Source organism: Alternaria atra, assembly GCF_907166805.1.
Source record: "Alternaria atra isolate CS162 genome assembly, contig: 32, whole genome shotgun sequence".
NCBI lineage: Eukaryota > Fungi > Ascomycota > Dothideomycetes > Pleosporales > Pleosporaceae > Alternaria > Alternaria atra.
Window position 1 is genome coordinate 956,066 of NW_025091331.1, and position 21,283 is coordinate 977,348.

The 21,283-nt window shown below is 50.8% G+C and overlaps 5 protein-coding genes across 5 annotated transcripts; 1 reads left to right on the forward strand and 4 right to left on the reverse strand.

Moving 5' to 3' along the window:
- Window positions 1-6,857: 6,857 nt before the first annotated feature.
- On the reverse strand, window positions 6,858-7,481 carry ALTATR162_LOCUS10066 (uncharacterized protein; the record flags this gene model as incomplete). The annotated part of the gene is made up of 2 exons (XM_043317702.1): window positions 6,858-7,135; window positions 7,247-7,481. The coding sequence occupies 2 exons, from the start codon at window positions 7,479-7,481 to the stop codon at window positions 6,858-6,860; spliced, it is 513 nt and encodes a 170-aa protein (XP_043173637.1).
- Window positions 7,482-8,421: 940 nt separating this feature from the next.
- ALTATR162_LOCUS10067 (uncharacterized protein) lies at window positions 8,422-12,047 on the reverse strand (the record flags this gene model as incomplete). The annotated part of the gene is made up of 6 exons (XM_043317703.1): window positions 8,422-8,570; window positions 8,619-8,846; window positions 8,897-9,154; window positions 9,204-9,510; window positions 9,565-11,303; window positions 11,411-12,047. The coding sequence occupies 6 exons, from the start codon at window positions 12,045-12,047 to the stop codon at window positions 8,422-8,424; spliced, it is 3,318 nt and encodes a 1,105-aa protein (XP_043173638.1).
- Window positions 12,048-14,914: 2,867 nt separating this feature from the next.
- On the reverse strand, window positions 14,915-15,908 carry ALTATR162_LOCUS10068 (uncharacterized protein; the record flags this gene model as incomplete). Its single annotated transcript, XM_043317704.1, has 3 exons — window positions 14,915-15,001; window positions 15,061-15,676; window positions 15,835-15,908. 3 exons carry the CDS (start codon window positions 15,906-15,908, stop codon window positions 14,915-14,917), a joined length of 777 nt encoding a protein of 258 aa, XP_043173639.1.
- Window positions 15,909-17,094: 1,186 nt separating this feature from the next.
- On the reverse strand, window positions 17,095-18,888 carry ALTATR162_LOCUS10069 (uncharacterized protein; the record flags this gene model as incomplete). The annotated part of the gene is made up of 8 exons (XM_043317705.1): window positions 17,095-17,292; window positions 17,345-17,530; window positions 17,578-17,791; window positions 17,839-18,074; window positions 18,124-18,402; window positions 18,452-18,476; window positions 18,533-18,614; window positions 18,672-18,888. 8 exons carry the CDS (start codon window positions 18,886-18,888, stop codon window positions 17,095-17,097), a joined length of 1,437 nt encoding a protein of 478 aa, XP_043173640.1.
- A 323-nt stretch (window positions 18,889-19,211) lies between these two features.
- ALTATR162_LOCUS10070 (uncharacterized protein) lies at window positions 19,212-19,711 on the forward strand (the record flags this gene model as incomplete). The annotated part of the gene is made up of 4 exons (XM_043317706.1): window positions 19,212-19,280; window positions 19,336-19,413; window positions 19,468-19,609; window positions 19,665-19,711. The coding sequence occupies 4 exons, from the start codon at window positions 19,212-19,214 to the stop codon at window positions 19,709-19,711; spliced, it is 336 nt and encodes a 111-aa protein (XP_043173641.1).
- Between the last annotated feature and the right edge of the window lie 1,572 nt (window positions 19,712-21,283).

The window sequence follows — 21,283 nt, forward strand, 5'->3', positions numbered from 1 at the left end:
ACCCATATTGCCTCTGGTTATTGGACTTGATATTTTTCTCGACGCGTGCGGTTTCTCAAGTGGGGCTGGCAGCGCATTCTGCCCGGTGTAGAAATGTCGGTGAGACGGCGAGCGTCGGTGGACGATAAGATAGAAGGGGGTCGCGGATGGAATCTTCGATCGTGACAGGTCACGAGCTGCTCTGGATCTTCAGTAGTTTGTGGAGACAGAACCAGACCTCGGGTCTATTGACGAGGCGGGAACCGGAGGCTTGATAGTGTGGGCTAGTGTGTCTGTGAGAGGCGGTTATTGTCAATCACAGCAGGATGAGGCTCCGCGGCGAGAGACGGGAGAAGATCTCGACCCTTGTGGCTTGTAACATCGGAATATTCCACATGAGATTTTGCAGCCATGCAGAGGGTGGCGTTCCCCAACGACAGCGACTGTCAAGCATAAAATTGTAGAGAGCGAGATTGTTTGCTCCTTCGGCGATAGACATCCGACCTCTCCAAGCAAAGTTGCCGACTTGAGTCAGAAGGACCCACGACACCCTTGGCCTTGAATCGCTATGATGCTGTCTTTGGCAGCTTTCGTCTCGAGGAAGGTTGTGCGTGATACGAGAAGGGTCTTGGGAAGTAATGTTCAACGCCGTTACTGCATCTCGGGTGATGCGCGCGGCGATCCAGGTCCAATTCCAGGTTCCAGGTTGAGCCCCAAGGCTTCGGGTCGTTATGCGCCTGCTGTTGCAAAATGAGTAAAGGGGGTTAGTGGATTCTTACCTTCTGCCCAACTTTCCTCTCCTGGTGTAGAGGGAGTAGGTGATGCACCAAAGGGAGCTTCTGCGGCGGCTCCCGCTGCCCGACTTTCAACCGGTACCATACGGCCCTTGCGATTATCAGACAGACAGCGGCGGTCGCTATGAAGCAGAGAAAGAATATGCCTAGCCACCACATGATGTTGTTTGGTGGGAGGGTGATTGCGTGCGTCGTGTCGTATTGGCGATAAGTAATGAAGGAGCTCGAGGATTATATCGAAGCGTTGACAACAGTATGGCTAGCGCTGTAGCACCACATCTACATGTGAGGCAGAGTGTGATTGAGACGCATCGCCTCCTCTAGGTGAACAAATTGTTAGTCGAGCACAGTGAGTCCTCTCATCAGTCTCCGCACGGCCCTAGAGTTTCTAGCATTCAATCCAGGCTATGGAGATGAATATATAGATCTCCGCTGTTGCCCCTCTTGTCGCTGCAGTTTGGACAGACGAGCGTCGTCCGTTGCAATCTCCTGAGATCTCGACAGCTTCTTATAGTGTCGGCCTCACTCTTATATGTAACCCACGCCCCGTACAGCAGTCTGCAGAGGCAGTAAGTAGAGCACTAACGTAGTTTCCAAATCCGTTGCACCGCAGCTCGAGCAATCATAGACCTTCAAACTTCCTGTACCAGCCCGACCCATACGTCACCTTATTCACATCCTCTTAACCGTTGTCCCATACCCTGGGCAGCCCGGCCGCACAGCGCAGACATGAAAGTAGATTCTCCGCCGAAGCGCCGACGAGCGAAGGAAGAGCCGCACAGTAAAGGAAAACAGGACATTTCGAAGGCATGATTTGGGGAGCAGGCCGGACCAGTACAGGCGCGATGATACCAAGCAGCTGCAGAATATTCATGAGGAATACAGAGAAGGCGCTTCGATCGAGCTAGAAGCCCATGGCACTCAGCGTGTTGCGAAGACACAAGTAATCAAGCCAACGACTTGCACGCGGTGCAGGATGCGAGAGCAGTTTTGCAAATCACACTCAGGCAACTAGCGGGAAGTCATAAACAGCCACTGTTGCGAACGAAGGTGACCGACGTATTGGTGGGCATAGCATACATTGATGTAGATGGAAAAAGCAACATAGGTTCAGAATGGTACAAGCACCATCAGTGCTAAGCGGAAGCACGGATATCGGGTCTCCACGAAAAGGACAAGTACGCCTCAAGTCGATGATTGCGGGTCGTTCAACAGCATGACTACTGTTCCAGGTTGCAGTCGGTTCATGTCTCACATTGCATACAATGTGAGCCAGTTGCCGGTTTCACCACGTCGAGGCCTTCATCTACTGTAGTTTCGCCCATGCGATACCTATCACAGGGTGAAGCTATGCGTGAGTCTGCAGTGTTCAACACTACGGCTTCGCAGTCAGTGGCATTGCCGGCGAAACGCTACTGACGTGGGAATGCTGGATGGGAAGACGTAAGGGAGACTGGAAGCATAGATATTATCTACCCTTGGTCTCATGTAAGCCAAATACGGTCGTAGTCGGGGAACTCAGCGTCCGATGTGGTGAAGACTGTCCACTACAGGGAATGACAAATATACGAAAGTCTGCACCGTCTTACGAAGCGAGAGAAGCCAGAGTATAGCACCAGAAAAGTAGCACATGAAACCCCGATATTACATTATGAAAACGTTGGAAGCCACCTCTTTTGATACTGCCCATAAGCGCTACGTAAGAGCCCATGGTATATAGCTAAGCCCGAAATCAGAAAAGCTGTAGGTACGATTCGTGTTAGGTTAAGATGACCAGGAAGAGAAAGAGGCTTTGATGTGATATATTTGAGAAGCTCTTTGTCTGACCGATAGACGAAGCTGAAGTCGATATTGATGTACGTGCAAATGGTTGCTTAGGGCGCAACCGTGCTTGGTGCGGGATGACGTAGTTATGTTCGCTTCAATAACATATCGCCCGTGATATCACTTTCTCCATCACGCCATTTTTTTTCTGACGCCCGCTTTCACGAAAAGATTGTGAATGGAAGGTATGGAGACACTGCTAATTTCTGACGTATTACAGAGACATAGGCAGATATTATGAGTACCAACAACCCAACGGCTTCCACGCCATCGCGAACGTTCGATACATCGTACCTACTCAACATATCAAACGCTAAAATGCAGGCGACGTGGCTCTTCGACCCAGACGTTGGCGTATACTGTGTTCCTACGCTTAACAGTCAGTGTAGGCTGGACATCTTCGCTGCTTCCTCCACCTTCGCGAGACTTTCGAAAGCGCACCGTGAAGACGATAACCCCTCCGTATTCTAAGAACCATCCTCAAGGCAGTGCATGTAGCCCTGCGCTCGATGAGAGCCCACACTCTACCCTTACGGGGTACGGACCTAGACGAGCTAGGGTGGGTGCAGGAGACCTTCAGGCATGAACCATCGATGGCGTTCAGTATTATCGAGAAGAGGAAGTGAGATGGATAATCGTACGTTCTTGATTAATGCGACCGATTTAGCATCAAGTCTCCGTAGTTCACTTTTGGTAAAAGCCTCAAAGTACTTGTACTCTATTTCGAACAAAGAGTTGTACGAAAGATTGATATAGCTCCGCTTCTCTAGCGGCTCGAAACCCAAGGCCATTCGGGCTATTGGGTTGGAGGACGTTGTTTTCATATCTCGATGATTTTGACAAATCATAAAGGAATGGTGGTGCTTGGGCGCTTTATGTGTTTCGAGTATTTTGCCCAAATGTGGTGAGATACTGGACTCTGACGATCTCTTCGCAGCTTTCTCTCCGCTTCCCAAGGATAACGAGAGGATTGTTGTCAATATTTCTCTAGTGCGGGTGCTTCTTCATGCTGCAGGATGATGTGATGGGTGTGGAGGGCAGGTAGAGGATATCTCCATCCTCCAACCCTATAAAGGGTGGTCGTCCTGCCTGGTTGCTGATGGGTCGAGGTGGTGACCCACTAAGCCAGTCTGAGGAAGAGGTCTTTGAGGAAGAGGTGGGTAGTCTTCGCCAAACCAGTGGTAGTGATGTTAGCGTGGTGGGACGGGTAGTGGGCGGAGAAGGAGAAGTGTCAAGAGAGACCCTGGGCAGCGGTCTCCACTCGGTCATCACTCTCGAAGAGTAGAATACGATGGTGGTGATAGGGATGGTAATGAAGAGTTGTGGTGAGGAAGTCCTACAGCTGTGAAACGATAGTAAGATGATGGATCGTTGACGATAAAGATTATAGGTCTTTCAATCTGATGATGGTATGATAGAGGAAGAGAAGGATGAGAGGACAGCTTTTTAGGAGAGGGATCCTCATCGACCGGCGAAGGAAGAGCTCTCTTGAGACGAATAGCATGTGTTCCGATTAGATGAAGATGTGTTAATCGCTACCAGCATCAGAATGCCCCCAAAGCCCCTCTGGAACCGAAAAAGCTTAGCAAGCCGCGGTACTATTGAACATCTCACGACATCGAGGGAGAAGTTTGCTGGTCGGCCGTGTCAGCAGACATCGTTGATGGTAGGCAGAAGGTGTTGGTTATCTCAAACAACGCCATCGGGGGAACCGGTACCGGCACATCGTCAAGATACGCCCAAGATAGTTTGTAACCGTCCAAAGCCCCACCGCAATATGGTCGACCATAAATGGCAAGACTGGACCTTCAGCGGCTGAGCAGATTACGGCACGAATGTGGCATCGCGGAGCATGAAAGATAAGAGAATCACATTGTTAAGATGTGATTTTGAACTATGCAGCCGGCATGGAAGGAATTTAGACCAGTATTTGCGTTGTTGGCAATAAGCAACAAGAGCTTCCTAGAAGCTGAGACTTGAGGAGCCCACTCAGGGAGCAAGAACTGCTATGTGTGCTAACTTCGTTCACCAGTTCCTGCCACAGGTACGGATCGTCGGCTCCAGGGAAACGTCGGCAAAGGAGGAGCCGTACAAAACGACGAAGAAGGCATATGGTCAGGGACTATGGAGAGATGGAAACGGCGAATATCGAGAGAAGGAAAATTCACAGGACCCGGAATTGATGGCAAGCAAGTGTAAAATGCGCTACGATCCGGCTGATTGACTGAAGATTGAACTTATAAGTTCAGCTGGAGTTACTTTGTGCATCGTTGATACGTCTAAATTAGCTTCCATGCATGATCATCGTATAGTAGGAGCACGGAACCAAGCCCCAAGAGACCTCCCATTGTATTACCCCACAGATTGGTTCGAGAAATACCTAGGTGGTAATCTTTCGTATGACTCTTATGTGTTACCAGGGCGCTAGAGTCGGTGCATACCCGAGCGTACAGCAATCTATCATTTCAGGTTTGATAACAGTCGCACCTAAGAGACAATAGTTAGCGACACGATACTTGTTTACGCAAAAGGGCATTACTTCTCCTTCGAGACGTGTACAGCGGCGACTGCTGATAGCACTCAACTAAGTTTCTTTCAAGAACCTCGGAAGTCTCAAATTAATATCTGCTACAGGTCAAGCGACTACGTTGAGTGGAGATTCATACGTTTCTTTTTCTCACATTGGCTTCCATTCTTGTATCTCTGACTTCGGTTGCTAGAGGGTCAGGGATTACTTCGGCGAGTGAGATGCACAACTAGCCGCAGCCACAAACATTACGCATCCGTAATGAGTTGACAAGGGCTTCAGTGTTTTATCTTACGTGGCTATCGGGTACAGCAATGCTACGCTCTACGGCTACGAAGTCTCCACCGACGGATACAGAGCGCGACCTTCCATGAACATCACAACGACGCGGAGAAGGCTGACTGCAAGATTGAAGGATTCACAGCGAGCTACTCATAGTTCTGCTCTATCTACAGGCTATGAAGTGTTTAACATTCCTCTCAGTGTACCAAGGAGTGCGAAGCCAATAACTAGGGAGGGTGATAGCAAACCGGATAGCTAGTAATGTCGTGACCGCAGATAGGCGAGGGCCTGCCAAATTCGTGATTTAATTTGTGGATGCAGTACGCTGCAAATATCGTGTACGTTACAATAAATCATAGTCAATAGTGAGAAGAACCAGAATGTTATCTCTCTTATAAGTCCGACAGATGTTCACATCAATGAATACAGTTCATCATCGCATTAACACACAAGTGCAGCTTACAAATGCATAGGCCTTAAGGGATGCAGTGTTAAACGCAGCAAAAAATGTGGCATTGTACCACCACCACCACCACCACCCCGAATGCCTTCGCAAGAGCAAAAATAAATGGTGAACAGAGTGGGACTCGAACCCACGCAGATTTCTCTACTAGCACCTGAAGCTAGCGCCTTAACCACTCGGCCATCTGTCCGGATAGATGTTGTATGACTAAGCTGCAAAAATGTAACAATATCAATATAGCAACAAAGTGTGCGTTCGCGTGGGTGGAGTAAACGTAACCGTCCTCAGTAGTGCAGGTACAGTGGTATAAAGTATGACTCCATGAAAGGCGGGGTTGGAGGGGTAAGCGGTACGGTAGAGCAAACTCATCCGTGGTTCACACATATCCACTTTGACGACCGACGACTGCATGGTAAATTTGCCTGCTAAGGCTAGTTCCAGAACTTGATAGAGCTGCGCTCTAGAAGCCCTACTATTGTTTGCGACCCGAGATATGCAGTGGGACTAGGTAACTTCTATTGTTAGACAGTTGTGGAAATTGTCCTGTGGCTGAATTACCAACTCCTGTACACGGGTGGCGCCTGGAAGTATTTATCACATGATTGTTCGCCATGGTCTAGAATCGCTACTAAGTTTGACACATTCGAGGGAGATTGTAAGGGGAGCTGCGTATGTAGGACATCGATGTTACTTTTCGGGCTAGGTTTGCAGAAGCGCGAACACGAGCTCATCCCTTCATGTTAGTGTGTTAGCAAGATCAGAAACACTCCAGTTTGCCGATGTATTCAGATTTGAGAGTAAGCCACGGAGCAGGAGCAGAGCACAAAAGGACCGACTTCGAACTGAACGAAATGTGCAATGTTCTTCGAGTATATGCAATTACGCCTCTAAATACCCAGTGCAATCTACAGCCACATGTATCTCATCTATACAACATCTTTACTGTTGCTTGTCCACCTTTTGGTATATATGACTATCACTCTCCAGTTTACAAAGCAGCGACCATCAATCCGGCAACAACAGCGGCAAGACCGAACTCGACCTTGCCAGCAGCACCAGTGGCTTCGGGAAGACCAGCGGAGCCAGTGGCACTGCCAGCGGGGGGCTTAGGTCCGCCAGTGGCAACAGGAACAGTGCCGTTGCCGTTTCCGTGTCCGCTCGAGCCGGTGGGGTAGAGAGCGACGAGGGTAGAGCCCGAGGTGCCGGTGGGCTTGTGGGAGGAACCAGTAGCGGTCTTTGAGCCAGAGGCAGAGGAGACAGCAGTTGCTGTTACACTTTCTATTAGCATACATTCATCCAACAAGTCGTGTTCCTCGGTCCGAATCCTTGTAGCTGGTGTTTACCGCAACGGATCAGCGCGCATCAGGGCACACTTACAAACATCAACATCCTCATCGTTACAAATGTCCGCAATCGCAACCATAGCATCCTTGGCATCGTCACCGCAGATTTCCGCCACCTTCTCGCTCAGGTCCTTGGCCTTGCAGACGGCCTTGATGTCAGATGGGTCTTCGTATTGGTTGACAGCGCCAAGGAGGCAGCCAGGGGGGCTGGCCATAGCGAATTGAGCGAGCGCGAAGAAAGTCGCGGCGAAAACGGTTCGTCCGAGCATATTAGCGGTTGAGGTGGGAGTATTGGTGGGCTGGGAAAGTGGATTGGGTGAGTGGTGGTAGAGACGGTGAATTTGTATTAAGGATAGTGTAGCCTAAAGAGTGACTATAAGAGGTAGTTTCTAAAAGAATGAATGTACAACGAAGACGGTTGGTGAAGAGAGAAAGAAGAGTAGAAGAGATGCCTGAGTCTCGACCTGATCCTCAAGGGGCTCGGCTCACACGGACGCTTGGCCAAGTGGGGTCACGCTAATGTGCTAGTCAGGAACAGCAAGTTTAGAAACACGTGCATGATTGGACGGGTTCCTGCAGTTTGTGTCAGTGCTAGAAACGTGGTGCGCATTACTTCAAGTCGTGTGGGTGGTAAGGGACTCTTCAAGGGGTGGCTTGAAATCGAAACTTGCATAATGCTATCGAAGCAAACGATCAAAGCCTGTTCCATACATTGATTTGGCTGTTCCCACTGCTCATCTGATGCTTAACGCAATAATATACAAAAGAAGCTCGCCGCAGCCTAGTCTTTGCTACAAGAACATTCTAATTCGGGACGAGTGGGTGCAGAGAACGCATTACAAAGGTATACTCGTATGAAGATCCAATGTTTCTTTTGCACCGGCAGGATACAGCCGAGAAACAATTTGCACTGGAGTCGGAATCCAAATCGATCCGCGCAAAAGCACCTTCAACCCATCCCATGTAATGCAAGATGGTTTCGGAGATGACGTTTTATCCTTCCATCAGATATCCAATCTGAAAAACAAGCACCGGCCAGCGGACTGTCAAGGTCCACTTGCAATGCTATGATGCGCCGAAAACTCCGTCGCTAGGTATTATACATGCGGTACAGTAATGAGACAGAAAGATGAGAGTGTGTGACGAGAGAGGGATAGGCATGGAGGTCGGGTTCGTCGTTATAGAGAGCGTAAGGTTCCAGTGTAGAGATCATGAGGTATGGATTTGTGGCGGGCTATCGCCATTTGGTCCAAGCATGGACGGAATGGGCTTGCGGCGGGCTTTCCCTTGGGGAACGCGTGGTACACCCTGAATGACGCGAGGTTCCTTCATAAGCGTAGGGTCGAGTTTCGCGGGGACTGTGATCATGTTAGCATTATCAGGCTGGAGGAATGCGTGCAACGTACTTCGGCTGATCACAGAACGATAATCGCCCGGGAAGCGCGAATTCGGCGGAGTTGCGGACGCGGTGCGCCAGAGATGGTCGGTCGTGTCGGATAAGAAGTCGACCTTCGATTTGTAGAAGAATGATGATTTTCCGCGATTCCGCTTCGCCAAGATGACTTCATCGAACAGTTTGATGGTGGGGTCGTCTGCAGACTTGCTCTCGCGTTCATGAATGAATTCGTTGAAGGCTAGTGCATGTTAGCATATGCTCGAGAAAGCTTAGAGTGACAACACGTACCTTGCGTCTGCTGCAGTGTTGTAATATATTGCACGTTCTCGGCTGGCAAGCTTTTCACAAACTCATCCATCTTGAACTGATATGTCATACCAGACTTCTTGCGTTCGCCAGTAGCCGGTACAAGATAGCGCCGGTAAGTGTAGAACAAGCTAGCAAAGCACCGCACGAATGACGCACGCACTTGGTCAGGTCGGAAAGCCGTCGGGCAGACGATGCAGATCGTATCGACGCATCTGCCATGAGCGTATGTGCTGCAACCTACACCATGTCAGAAAAGCAAATCGCACTAAGCGAATCCGAAACTCACCGGTACAACGATAAAGGCCATCATCGGACTTCTCTTCACATATCGAGCAAAGAGCTTTATCCTCGTGTGGTCTCCACTGCAAGCAATGACCTTCTTGCCATTGCGTTGTTGCAGTGTTGCGTACTTGTTGCACAGCCATGCCGGGCATGATCGTCGATGCGGCTAAGGTTGACTGAGCATACACTGATGGCGCATACGAAGACCCCGCTTTGTACTCATGACTCAGAGACGATGTTGATGCGCTCGGCGCATGGCCAAGGAACGGCTGAGAGGGGCGCCGGATTTGGGGTACACGTTCGAAACCAAACTAGCCACGTTAGTCGAGGAACTACCACAATGAAAGGGGTGGCGCCAAACTTACCGATGAACTTCGCCGACTTGAAGTCTCGAAATGGGCGGATCGCTTCTCGCGAAGATTGGCTTGGAGAGCATAGCCAGAGTCGCTGCGCGAGATAGGGGTGCTAGGCATAGGTGGGAAGACCGTCGATACTGGAGAGACCTTGGGCGAAGGCGGAGATTGGTATGTTTTTATGGTTGTTGCTGTGGATGGTCGGTCGTTGCCGCGGCTCGAAGCACTTGACTGCAAGAATGCGTTGTAAATCAGAGGTCTGGAACTAGGCGGTCCGACCACAGTTCCGAAAGACGTAGAGTTTAGACCGACGTAATTCTGAACAGTCGAAGGGTGTGCTCTGTATGAAAAAACACCGGGGTTCTCAGAAGCGAATGTGTCGTATGGGAAAGCTTCTACGGCATAAGCCGGTGGACCAGTAGGCACACCATATCGTATATGATGCGGTGCGGATTGTTGGAGCAGAGACATGAGCTTGCGTCGCTGCTGGCGTGGCAGTGATGGTGGTGGTGGGCCGTTGGAAACTATTGAATCAGCATCCAGGTCGACGAGAACATAGTCATCGTCGGGATAATCGGCGGGCTCATAACGACGCTCGATTCCCACAATGTATGGGCATGGCGCTTCTATCGTCTGTACCAGACGAGCAGGCAAGATTGGGATGAAGACACCAGCCCATTGGAAGGGATACAGTAGGTTGGTTATCGCCATACTGGCCAGGTGTAGCATGGCCGTGTGAGAGGAAAGGAGAATGATCCTGGCTTCCGAGAGCACATACTCAAACAAGGTAATAATGTTCGGTATGGACATGCATCGAAAGAGAGCGTAGATGTCGATGTTTCGGGAGCCAGGGAGCTCGTTAACTGCCTCCTTTCGGGCGTACATGCGAAGTTCACGAACTGCCAGTTCAACCTGCGTAATGGAGGTAATCGGACTAAGAGCCTCTGCACACAGATTGACGACATATCGCTCAAGCGGCTGCCACATCCCTACTCGCGGTGAGCTGGCAGGGACCCGAAGAATCGCACCAGTGGTCATTGGAACGACGATGGCCTTCAGCCACTCCTTCCAGAACGGCGTCAGACTCGCGTCTCGACCCATGACACCATAAGCACGGGGTATCCAGAGCCCAGTCTCTCCGTCGGTAAGACCCTCAATTTTGGATGCTGCACCGTGCCTCACAGGGCGAAGTAGGTCGGTCATCAACTGGATCTTTTCCTCGACGGCGCCAATCTGGTCGTCCAGGTCTTCACGCTCCTCGGAGTCAGGGGTTACGGACGGAAGCTTAGTTAGGAGTTGCGACAGTTTTGCGCGCTCCAATGCCAGACGCTCGCCTAAGCTGCTCGCTAATTCGCGCTCTTCTGGATTCATGTGCAAGTTTCGCCATTCTTCACATTGGCGCTCGAGGCCCTCTGCAGCTGTGGCGTTCAGTGGCAACCAGACGATGATGCAGATGCCATAAAGTTTGGAGCCATCTCCATTAGTCATGGCAAATCCATGCCATTGGCTCTTTGGTCGCTCATCAGATGAGACAACACTAACATCATTGGGAAATGCAAACATGGGCACGTAGTCAGGAAACGGGTTCCGCCTCTTGAGTTCCTCGACCATATTCCGGGGGGGATAACGATCTAGCAAGACGGGCTCGTAGCGGCGCAGAAGAGGATGCATGTCTGGGTCGGGTTGAAAGGGTTGTGGTGCCGGTATGACAGAGTTGTACCCGGACATGCGCTTCGACGTTCGAATTGAGGCTGTATGCACGTCAGTAAAGGCCGATGAAAAAGTAAACAACCCATGTCAGGTCCAAGGCCCAGCCCTGCAAAGATCCTGGTCGGGCGTAATGTGGAAAGCCACCTACATTGTCTTGCTGTTGACGACTGTCGCTTCAAACTGCTCTGCATGGTTGAGATGCGTCGACGGATACTTCCAACGCCGGACCTGAGATTGCCGACTCCGTCGTCATTGTTGGCTTGTGACACGCGCTGTGGTCTGGGACGCGGCCTCGTGGGGGTGGAGCGGGCCTGTTGGGCAACACCAGCAGTGAACTGTATCTCCTCGAGAAAAGTATCCCGTTCGGAAGCGAATTTGCGCAGTGCAATGTCGAATTCCTGATCGCTGAGGCCGGAGCCGCCAAGTTGCAGGCCTTTGATGGTAGCGCTGCTCCGATTGCTTGCAGTCTGTTTGGAATCCGGGCCAATGCCAATAATTGTACCATTGGATTGGCGGTTCTCGCTGAATCGGTTCGCAGACCTCCGTCGATTGGTGTCGCCATTGGACAGGCCATCCTGTGAAGTCGGACGAATCGAGTCTGTCTCGAGGGCGCGGTCCTCCTCAATTGTCTCGTCGACCGGGGGTTGTGCAAGCGGGGAGGTTACTATGCCATTGTTCTGGGTGCGCCCATCGTAGACCTGCGAAGACTCGATTCCAGATATGAAGAAATAGTCGGCAAGCGGGGTGGACGATTGTTCGGCCGTGGACGAGGGAGCGGGCGCCATGTTAGATGGTGGGCATAGGATATCCAAAAAGATGGGCGATTAAAGAGCGTCGTGGGGTGCGCGGTTCACGGCGTGTAGGACGTCGAGTCGCCTTGTGTCTCTAGGTCATTGGAGATTGGACGCCGACTCCAACGGTTGTTTGTGATGGGGCAGCGCAGGGCTTATGCACGGCAAAGGCAGAGCGTGTGCGACGGTGACAGAGAAAGCAGTTGCACAGGCGGCGACCTGGCGGCGGAACGAGCGGGGAGCTTAGCCGGAAGCTGCGACTGTGCAGAGTGGTCGCGAACTGGTGTCGCGGTGGGTGTTGTATAGCTAATTGTTGCTTGTTTGCGGGCGAAAAGAGTGAAATGGGAGAGGGTTGGCGGAGAAGGGTTCAGTGCACTCTGCGCTCGGTCACAAGCCATTCAAAAGGACAGGCTCCGGCCTGTTCGAGCAACTAACCCACATCCACCCTCGTCGCAGGGCTCACACCCGCTTGCGCTCTTATCGCTCGCAGAAGACAGTCTAGCGCTTAACAGCTCCCGCGTCGAATGCCCCTCGGCCTGGGCCGGACTGCTGCACCTCGCAAGAAGCTCAACCTGTCAGCGTTGCCGGCGGAGACGCGAGGCTGTCAATGCAAGGCACCCGCGCGCATCAAAGTGTATTTGGGCCCAGCGTTTGGCCTGAATCTCGCGTTCCATGGTACTCTCTTCTTCTCACACGATAGACATATCGAGCACAGGCATATCCGTTGCTGTGCCGTGCTCCCATGTCGCGCTGCTAGACCCTGTCCTCGGAAAGCACGACCAGGGGGCAGGGCATGGATTGGGAAGGCACGGCCTGGGGCCTATCCGCTTTAGGACCGCGCGGGATTGGCAGAGGGCTGAAGTGGGATTGGCCGCGGGCCAAGGACTGGCTGTCGGCATGGCAGCATTGCGCGTTCAGGGGTTGTCGCATCGCTGCTGGCGACCAACACGACTGTTATTAGGTCACAACACTGGTGGTGTGCGTCCAATTTGCATGTGTTTCAGATTCAGCGTACAGTACGCATACACGGTATCGCAATCAGGGCAGAAATAGGGGCATATATGTCGTGCACTGTACACGATCCCATACTATGGTTCAGTGCTTGCACATCTTCAACCTCCGAAACAAAGAATATCCAATGCCCCACAACTACTTGCAAATAGCCGAACATCCCTCTGAACACGTACGGCATCATGCACTGTAGCTGTCAAGTGTCAAGCGAAAGTCACAGCATACTGTGCTCCTCACTGCGAACACAAACATCTTACAATCGCCTCGCCTCGCCTCGCCTTGCCTTGCCTTGTCTTGCCATGCATATGCATAGCTGCGGTACGCTCCAGCCAACTCGGTATCGTATGCTCTGACCACCATCTAAACCGTTGCTGTTTCAACTCTGCTTGCCGAACTGTACAAAACGGTGCATGTCTTCCTACGGAACACGGTGCCGTATCTGCCTTGACTTCGGTGTTGGACCTGCGCATACGCCCGGCCAGAGACATATGTAGCATATGGACATGTCGATCCCGCTGTGGGCAGCCGATTTCGACACAAAGTCCCGAACGGCCACTGCTTGTGCGAGCGCGTTTTAATCTGACAGCTGTAGCCACCTCGAACCACTCAGTCAGTGCTGCTCAACATACATGAATACCAATATCCGTCCCTCCGAGCCCTCGTATCTTGCAATTGAGTGCATACTTGGTGGCGTGACGATCAAACATATCAAGAGCCCACATTTGACCGAGATAAAATGACACTGCTGCGATCGCCCTACCCTCGAGCGGTTCGTGAGATTGTCATGTCAAGTTCCCGTGTCTGTCGACTCTTCGTGCCGGGATCAGTGATAGCGCCTGGGGTACCCTGCTCTCTCTGCCGTGCTTCACCAAATTCTCAGATTGATTCTCATCGACCTCTTCGGACTTCGTCAGAGATGATCGTGCTGTCGTTCGATCTACTTGTTGCGCTAGTAGTCGATGCCGCAAGAGCATAATTGCTATTTGAGGAGAATTGTTTCCGTGGTTCTAATCGCATTCGAATGGCCTGATCATCAAAGTCGACCTTGCTTCTTCGTTCGCTTCGCCTGTCGATCGTCCAAGAGATCCCCCTCCGCATTCCGGCTGTCTGATTCGAAGTACCCATGTACTGCGTAACATTATTCTGGAGGTGGGTAGGTATTACAAATTACCACCAAGATCTCTGTGAATCCCCACGCATCAGCAACGGATATGAAAACAGCCGGTGGTAGATAAATGCTCTGTGGTACACATATGAATATAGTCTGAAGTTTGCTTTTCACTGTTCGGCGATGAAGGTTGACCCACTCGATTCATGTTGACATGACGCACGGAGCAGGTTCCGAATGGCTTCAGCCAGCGCAAGGCTAGATCGATACTGCCAGACCAAGCGCTTGGAACTGCAGGTACGGGCGCCAGAACTTTCGGTCGGAGATATACAAGCCCTAGTGACGTTAGAGGGCGCGGTGCAAACTTTATTGAAGAGGACACTCTCAGCGTCGAGCCGTAAGCCACCCTGTACTGAGAGAGCCCCTGTCGCCCAATGCGCTTCGCCATTGGATAGCAAGCTGCCCTAATACTCTCTTATTGTCTTCCGTGATAGACCCTGCCATTTCTTCGTCGTCATCGCTAGGTTGGTGATCAAGAAGAAAAGCCACCTGCACCACATCCCGTGGGCTCAATATCGGCGCATTGAGGCCTGAGGGTTGCATATCCCAATTAAGCGATGTCGATCTGAGAGGTGGTTTCGGGTTTACACTGACGGCCTATTTGGAGTCAGTGGTGGTTTGATGCCTACTAGGACCATGGCTGTTGAGGTAAACTGTTTGAAGCAGCGAGATAGCGCCGGATCTACACCACTGCCGGATCGGACTCTGCGATCGAGCTAGTGATGGAGCCGAAATCCTCAAGCCAAAGCCACACGGCCTGACTCGTTGTCTGGAGTAAATGAATAGTACAGACACATGAATCGTCATACTATGAAAGCACCGACGTACCTCTAAACAGACTGCAGCTTCTCCCATATTCTCCAATTGCGCCTCCAGGAGGTATCGCGAAGATCTGTTCTTTGGGCCCATCTCCCCAGCCTTTGTGCGGACGCTCAGTAACTGTTGCGCCACAAATTGATACAGTTTGCGGAAAGTTCGAACCCTCCCAGATGCTGCCCTCCCTTCTCCTAGTGCGGTCTCCGTATACGTGACAGTAACGGCCAAGACATGGTTGCCCTCTTCTTTGAGTTCGAATCTCAAGATACATTGTAACGATTCGGCTGGTCCCGGACAAGCGTTTTCTGCTTCTTCTTGCAAGCCAGACAGATCTAGGGGTGAACCTGTAGGGTTCGAGGGTGTCTGCATATCGCCCTGTATCCGCACACCACTAATCGCTTTTGTGTTGTCGGCTGGATCGAGCTCGTTGTTCGCGCATAGTGTACAGGAAAAGGTCTCGCCCACGTAGGCACTCCCAAACGCTTCGGGAAGATTCAGTACAGGACTCAGGACAAACTGATCCTTCGTCTCATTCGGCGTGGGATAGGCGAGCGAGGCTTTGGGCGATATGCCTAGATCTTTGGAGTTTGGGAGAGGGTGTTGCACCGCAAGGGATGGACGAGACAATCTATATGCATCGTTAGTATGCTAGCTGAGTAGTTGAATAGCACTCGTAGTATACGATGAGGTAGGCGAGCCGCGTGCAACGTCCTTGTGGGATGATGCGAAGGTCGATTTCGTCATGGGCCGCTGTGTTCAAGCAGTACTGGGAAATCGTGGACATACCGCAGAACCTTCAGGCTGACGGAGTGCGCCGTCTTGAGAGAGTCCCCCATCGCCTGCCCTCGCTGCTGAGCCATATCGAAGGCCGTCGTGTTGCAAGGACCTGTGACGAAAGTGGCCAGCCTGAGCGGAAGCTTGAGTGGGGCTAAACCTCAGGGTCCAAGCCTTCGGACCGCGGACTTAGTGCGGTTATAAAATTTTGTGATTCGATTACCGAAAGTGACGTGGGAATTGAGCAGAGCGACCTATTGACTTGTGGCTTTTGTATCATTATATCTGTTGTTATTGCTTTCGGACGTGTCGAAATTTTTGCTAGTTATCATGGGTGCCAAACCAGCATCAGACGATATTCCACTTCAGCGATGTCCACATATGGTCATCAAGGTTGATACACCAAAAGGTGCGTTCTCTTAGACATACCAGTGGTTCCAAATAACTCACACAGTATGCAGGGCGTGGTGTATTCGCTACGAAAGACATACCAGCGCAAACCATTATAGACATATGCCCAGTCTTGATCCTAGGAATAGAAGAAAACAAAAAGCACATAGAAAACACCTCGCTTTATCATTATACCTAGTATGTAGTCTCCCGTTGCGAATTATATGTTATCACATACCCACGCACTCAACTGAACACAGCCTTTATGTTCACAATACGTGAGCAGTTGCATGTGTGGCGTGTTAATAACACCGTCATATTCGAGTAACGCATCGATTGAAGCCGGTACTGGAAATATCGCAAGTATCTAGAACCTGACTCATCCTAGCAACTGGCCAATCGTAGACATCGACGGCAATAGCAAGGTCGCACAAGCCGTCATATTCGGATTGGGAAGCATGTTCAACCACTCGACCCAAGAACAAAACGTAGGGTGGATGCGAGATACTCAAAGCCAAATCATTACATACCGGGCGTTGAGAGATATTCCCGCAGGCGAAGAGCTTTGTGAGTGAAATAGCCAAGATTGATAGAGAAATACACTGATGAATCCAGGCATATCATACGGAAGCCATCTGACCTTCAAAGACGCAGATGTTCCACCTCCGACACCACCGGAAGACGAAATTGAACAGCTTCGAATGATTGAGCCTTATTAAGTAATCGTTAAAGGTGCAGGAAGTACAGAAGTCGCAGACTCATTTGCCGCAATGCAAAACGCCTACCGGAACAAGACAGAAGATCAGAGAAGATGTGGGTGGCTAGTATAGGATCAATCGTGTACGCCAAGATGTACGGAGTCGATGCAAGGACGAGGACCGATCAAGTGCTGAGAGGCTCAGGCTTTTCTGTCGATGGTGTGACATCAGCTGAGCTATTGTTGTCTTCGGCATCATTCCTTAGGTCGTATGCGAGCTCGAAGCATTCCTCCAGAAGTTGCGTCACGCGACCTTGGCCGTCGGGTATCTCATCGCCCACCATAAACTTGCCGTCTACCCGCATGTTGTCAATCGAATTTAACTATATTTGAGTCAGTAAACGTAACAATGTACCGATGACGTGGTTCACAAACCTTCATGCTGTACGGGTACAGCTCCCTTGGTGAAGACACACCTCCCAACTTCTTGACCTCAAGCAGGCATTTCCGGAGTGTAGTCAGTTGGTTGTAAATTGGCAGTAAAGCCTCAGATACAGGCTCTGAAGTTAAGAGCAGTTGATAGATGAGAGCATAACTCTTCCGGAGAAGGTATAGCAACGTCTGGAATATGTTAGTGTGTTTTCACACCTAGATCCATGAGATCATACTCTCTGCTCGTAGATCTCAGATGGCCGTCCAAGCGCATCGACAAAGTTACCGTCAACTCGAGCTTCGTCTATACGGTCAAGCTGTCGCTGGAAGTCCCAGAGATCCGTCTCACGAAGAGACCATGCCTGAGTTAGGGTGAGCTTTTCGAGCTTGTTCCGAATGGAGAGAAGTTTGTCATAGGTGTCCTTGAAAGCGGGCGCTATGCGTCCTTGCCTGTTCATGTGTTAGTCTGAGTTATAGAGGTAATGAACAGCACCAACTTTTGCTTTATCAACGTGACCCAAAGCAAATTGCGCCGTAGCAGGGTGCCGATAAGTGTCTTGGCGTCTGGCGCTGCCTCAGGATGTACGGTGGCGAGTTGCATCTTATCGACCATTTCGGCTAGCTTCTCTTCAGTAGTTCCTTCTGTCTCGTACGCACGAATGCCGTACTCCTTCAGTTCCTCATCAAGCTTGTTGAGCTCCTCTGAGTACTCCTCGACCTCATCATGCGGGAACTAGATTTCTAGTCAGTATGCATTAATGGATTTTTGTAACTTTGCTCACCTTGGATCTTGCGTTGCAGCCGCAAAGCGATCTTAGGATTGAGACCAGCTTCTCCCATTTCGGTGTTAGCTCGGGTGTGAGCTCGGACAAGTTGAGCTTCAACTCTGCTAGCGTCTCTTCGCAAACTTTGATACGGGCGTCAAGGAGAGTGAGTAGGTGTGGGCTGTATTCTTCCCGACCTCTCTCGACATAGTGCCGGCAATCCTGTAGGTTCTTGTCGAGTGCCTCCAAATCCTTTTGCGAGTAGAAGGTGGCTTCTTTAAGATGATCTAGTAAGCGCTACGTGATGTCAGAAACTGACATGCTAAGCTCCGACATAAATAGCTACCTTGATCGTCGATATGTATGAGTATCTTAACAATAATGTCAGTTGATTCATACATAACACATAACATGGTTGAGCACTAACACTGCTGGTGGTTCGTGGTTCTTTCCGACCGTCAGATACGCAAGTGAAATGAGTTGAAAGCAGTCATCAAGCATGTAATCGACTATGCGACCATGTCAGTAACAACAACCTACATCGGGCAGGTGGCAACGTGACATACCTTTGTTCTGCTCCAAACGTTTGGTTTCTCGTATCTCGTTGAGGATCATGACCTGCTCGATGACTTGGTCGTACAGTTTCAAGACATCTTGGCTCTTGACATATGTTGACCGATCACGCTTCAGTAGTTCAAGCTCCGTCCGTATCGACTGCAGCTTGTCGAGGATGGGCTGCTCTTTCGGATCCAGCGGGATCCGTGGGAGTGGGGAGTCGGTCATCGTGTGCTGCAGACGCGGATCGGCGACGGATGGGGAGATCTCTTGGTGGGGTTGAGGCTAAATCCGAGCAGTGGTGAAAGCTGGAACTCTGCGATATGCGAACTTGGAAGTAGCCGGTCGGGAAGCCAAGATGAAGCTTGATAGCGGGGAAAGTGCTCGGACGTCACCGAGGGGCAACCTCAGGAACGCGCTAGCTCCCAAACCAGTTAGACGTCGCTAAGCGAAAGCCACGGTTAGCGCCTTCCACACCATCAATTCAATTCACCAGCGCCGAAACTCCCAACATCTCGACTCACGACAATATCACGATCACAACCGTCGCAATGTCTACCTCCGAGCTCGCCACCTCTTACGCCGCTCTCATCCTCGCTGATGACGGTGTCGACATCACTGTACGACTCCCGAGGTGCAATTCGCAATCGCGGACACAATGGCTAATTTGAACAGGCCGACAAGCTCCAGTCTCTCATCAAGGCCGCAAAGATCGAGGAGGTCGAGCCCATCTGGACGACCCTGTTCGCCAAGGTGCGCATACACGAACACGCTGGAACTCCGAACACGAAATTGATATGTGAATAGGCTCTTGAGGGCAAGGATGTCAAGGACCTGCTACTGAACGTCGGCTCAGGCGGCGGTGCTGCCCCCGCTGCCGGAGGCGCTGCTCCTGCTGCTGGCGGTGCTGCCGATGCCGCACCAGCTGCCGAGGAGAAGAAGGAGGAGGGTACGTTTGCCACACACCTTTTGTTCAACAAGGAATGGAGACTAACACCCAACAGAGAAGGAGGAGTCAGACGAGGACATGGGCTTCGGTCTCTTCGACTAAGCGTCTCGTTTCCCTTCCTTTCTTCGACATTTGCCTTTCTCGGGGTTGCAAAACGGATTCATCAGCGGGCATATTCCCATTGCTGGGGTGGGACAGTCACGACTATTCGGTGACACGACTTGCATACGGGCCCTCCCGGAAGAACAAAGACGGCGTCATGAGATATGTTAGGTCGGCAGGTCAATGAATACTTCGAAAAGTGCAAAGAACGGGTACATGATGTGATGTCGTAGAGCAGGAATGCTTCGGTCGCGATCATTCAGCGAGATCGTTGGTCAGTTCGTGTATGGCCTTTGACCAGAATCTCGGTACAAGTGATGCATTGACATGAATCTGTCTTTGAATTCACGTACTAATGTTCTTCGATCAGGCAATGTGGACCCGGGCTTGCCCTTTCGTATTCTAGCCTACTCGTCTAATGTACCATGACCCAGAGCCTAGCGTCTGGAAAACTATACGTCGTGAGCCCTTTCATCCCTTCACTGTTATTAGCCTTACCATATGCTTCCCTCTCAGTTAGCTACAGGTATGTTCCTTCTGCACTCGGTCATCGCAGTCCCGTTGCTCCGCCTCATTCATGTTCATGGTACCCACAGCCTCCAATGTTGCCATGTCCAGTAATCTCAACGCCATCCACTCGATGTTTGATCCAAGCATCCACCAAGAAGTCTTTAGGCAACATGTTCAGCAGCCTCCGGTCCTGGAGTTTCTCTTTATCCTCGAACTCGCACCACCCATCCTCAAGTATCTTTCGCAGCTTGCTTCCTTCATTGTGCTCGTACATCCTTTTGATATAGGACACGGGTAAAAAGGTTCCAAGGGGATGACTATTGTATACTTTATTGTGGCACTAGGATGGCTGATCAATGGCGTCATCTCGGGGTTCTGCGCGAAGATGTACATGTCGACTGCGACTTCGGCATATTCCTAGACGTCGTTATCGTATTTAACCCAGTACGGTGGGGCCACACCTTCAGCGCATGGGCTAGTCTTCTCTCAGGGGATTATCCATCGAGGCTGATCACCTGGACGGTCGTCCAAGGGGTTGGTGAATGTCGAGAGGTGTCGGAAGAACTCCATCTGCAGCCAGCCCACGAACACTTCCATGTCAATAAGGGATACATCATTGATTTGAACGGCATGGATAATCTTGTTCTGAATGATGCGAGTGACGCTGGGAGCATGGATTATGAGCAGGAGAAGGAGGAAGGTAAAGATTTTGGCTTCATTGTTGTGCGCGACTTTGACCTCGACAGATGTTTGCCTAGAATACCTTTTCTTATATTGGCAGTAAGACAGTACACTTGACTGGAGACTTACAGCTCCAACTCAGTGTAAGTCCTGGAAGATGCTTGACCGGCCATGTTGGCTTCACTGACGATAAGACAAGGTAGTGGTGTCGTTGAACAGGTAAAGAGCGAGTGACAGAGGCGTTTCTATTTGAGGGTCAAAGGTTAGTGCTTACTTGTTCTCGAGCTAGAGATGGAGGAGTAGAGGTGAGATAAGTATCTTACCAGCTCTTGCTTCCTGAGTAGAACAGAAAAGATCATACGTAAAGTTGGTAGCCGGCAT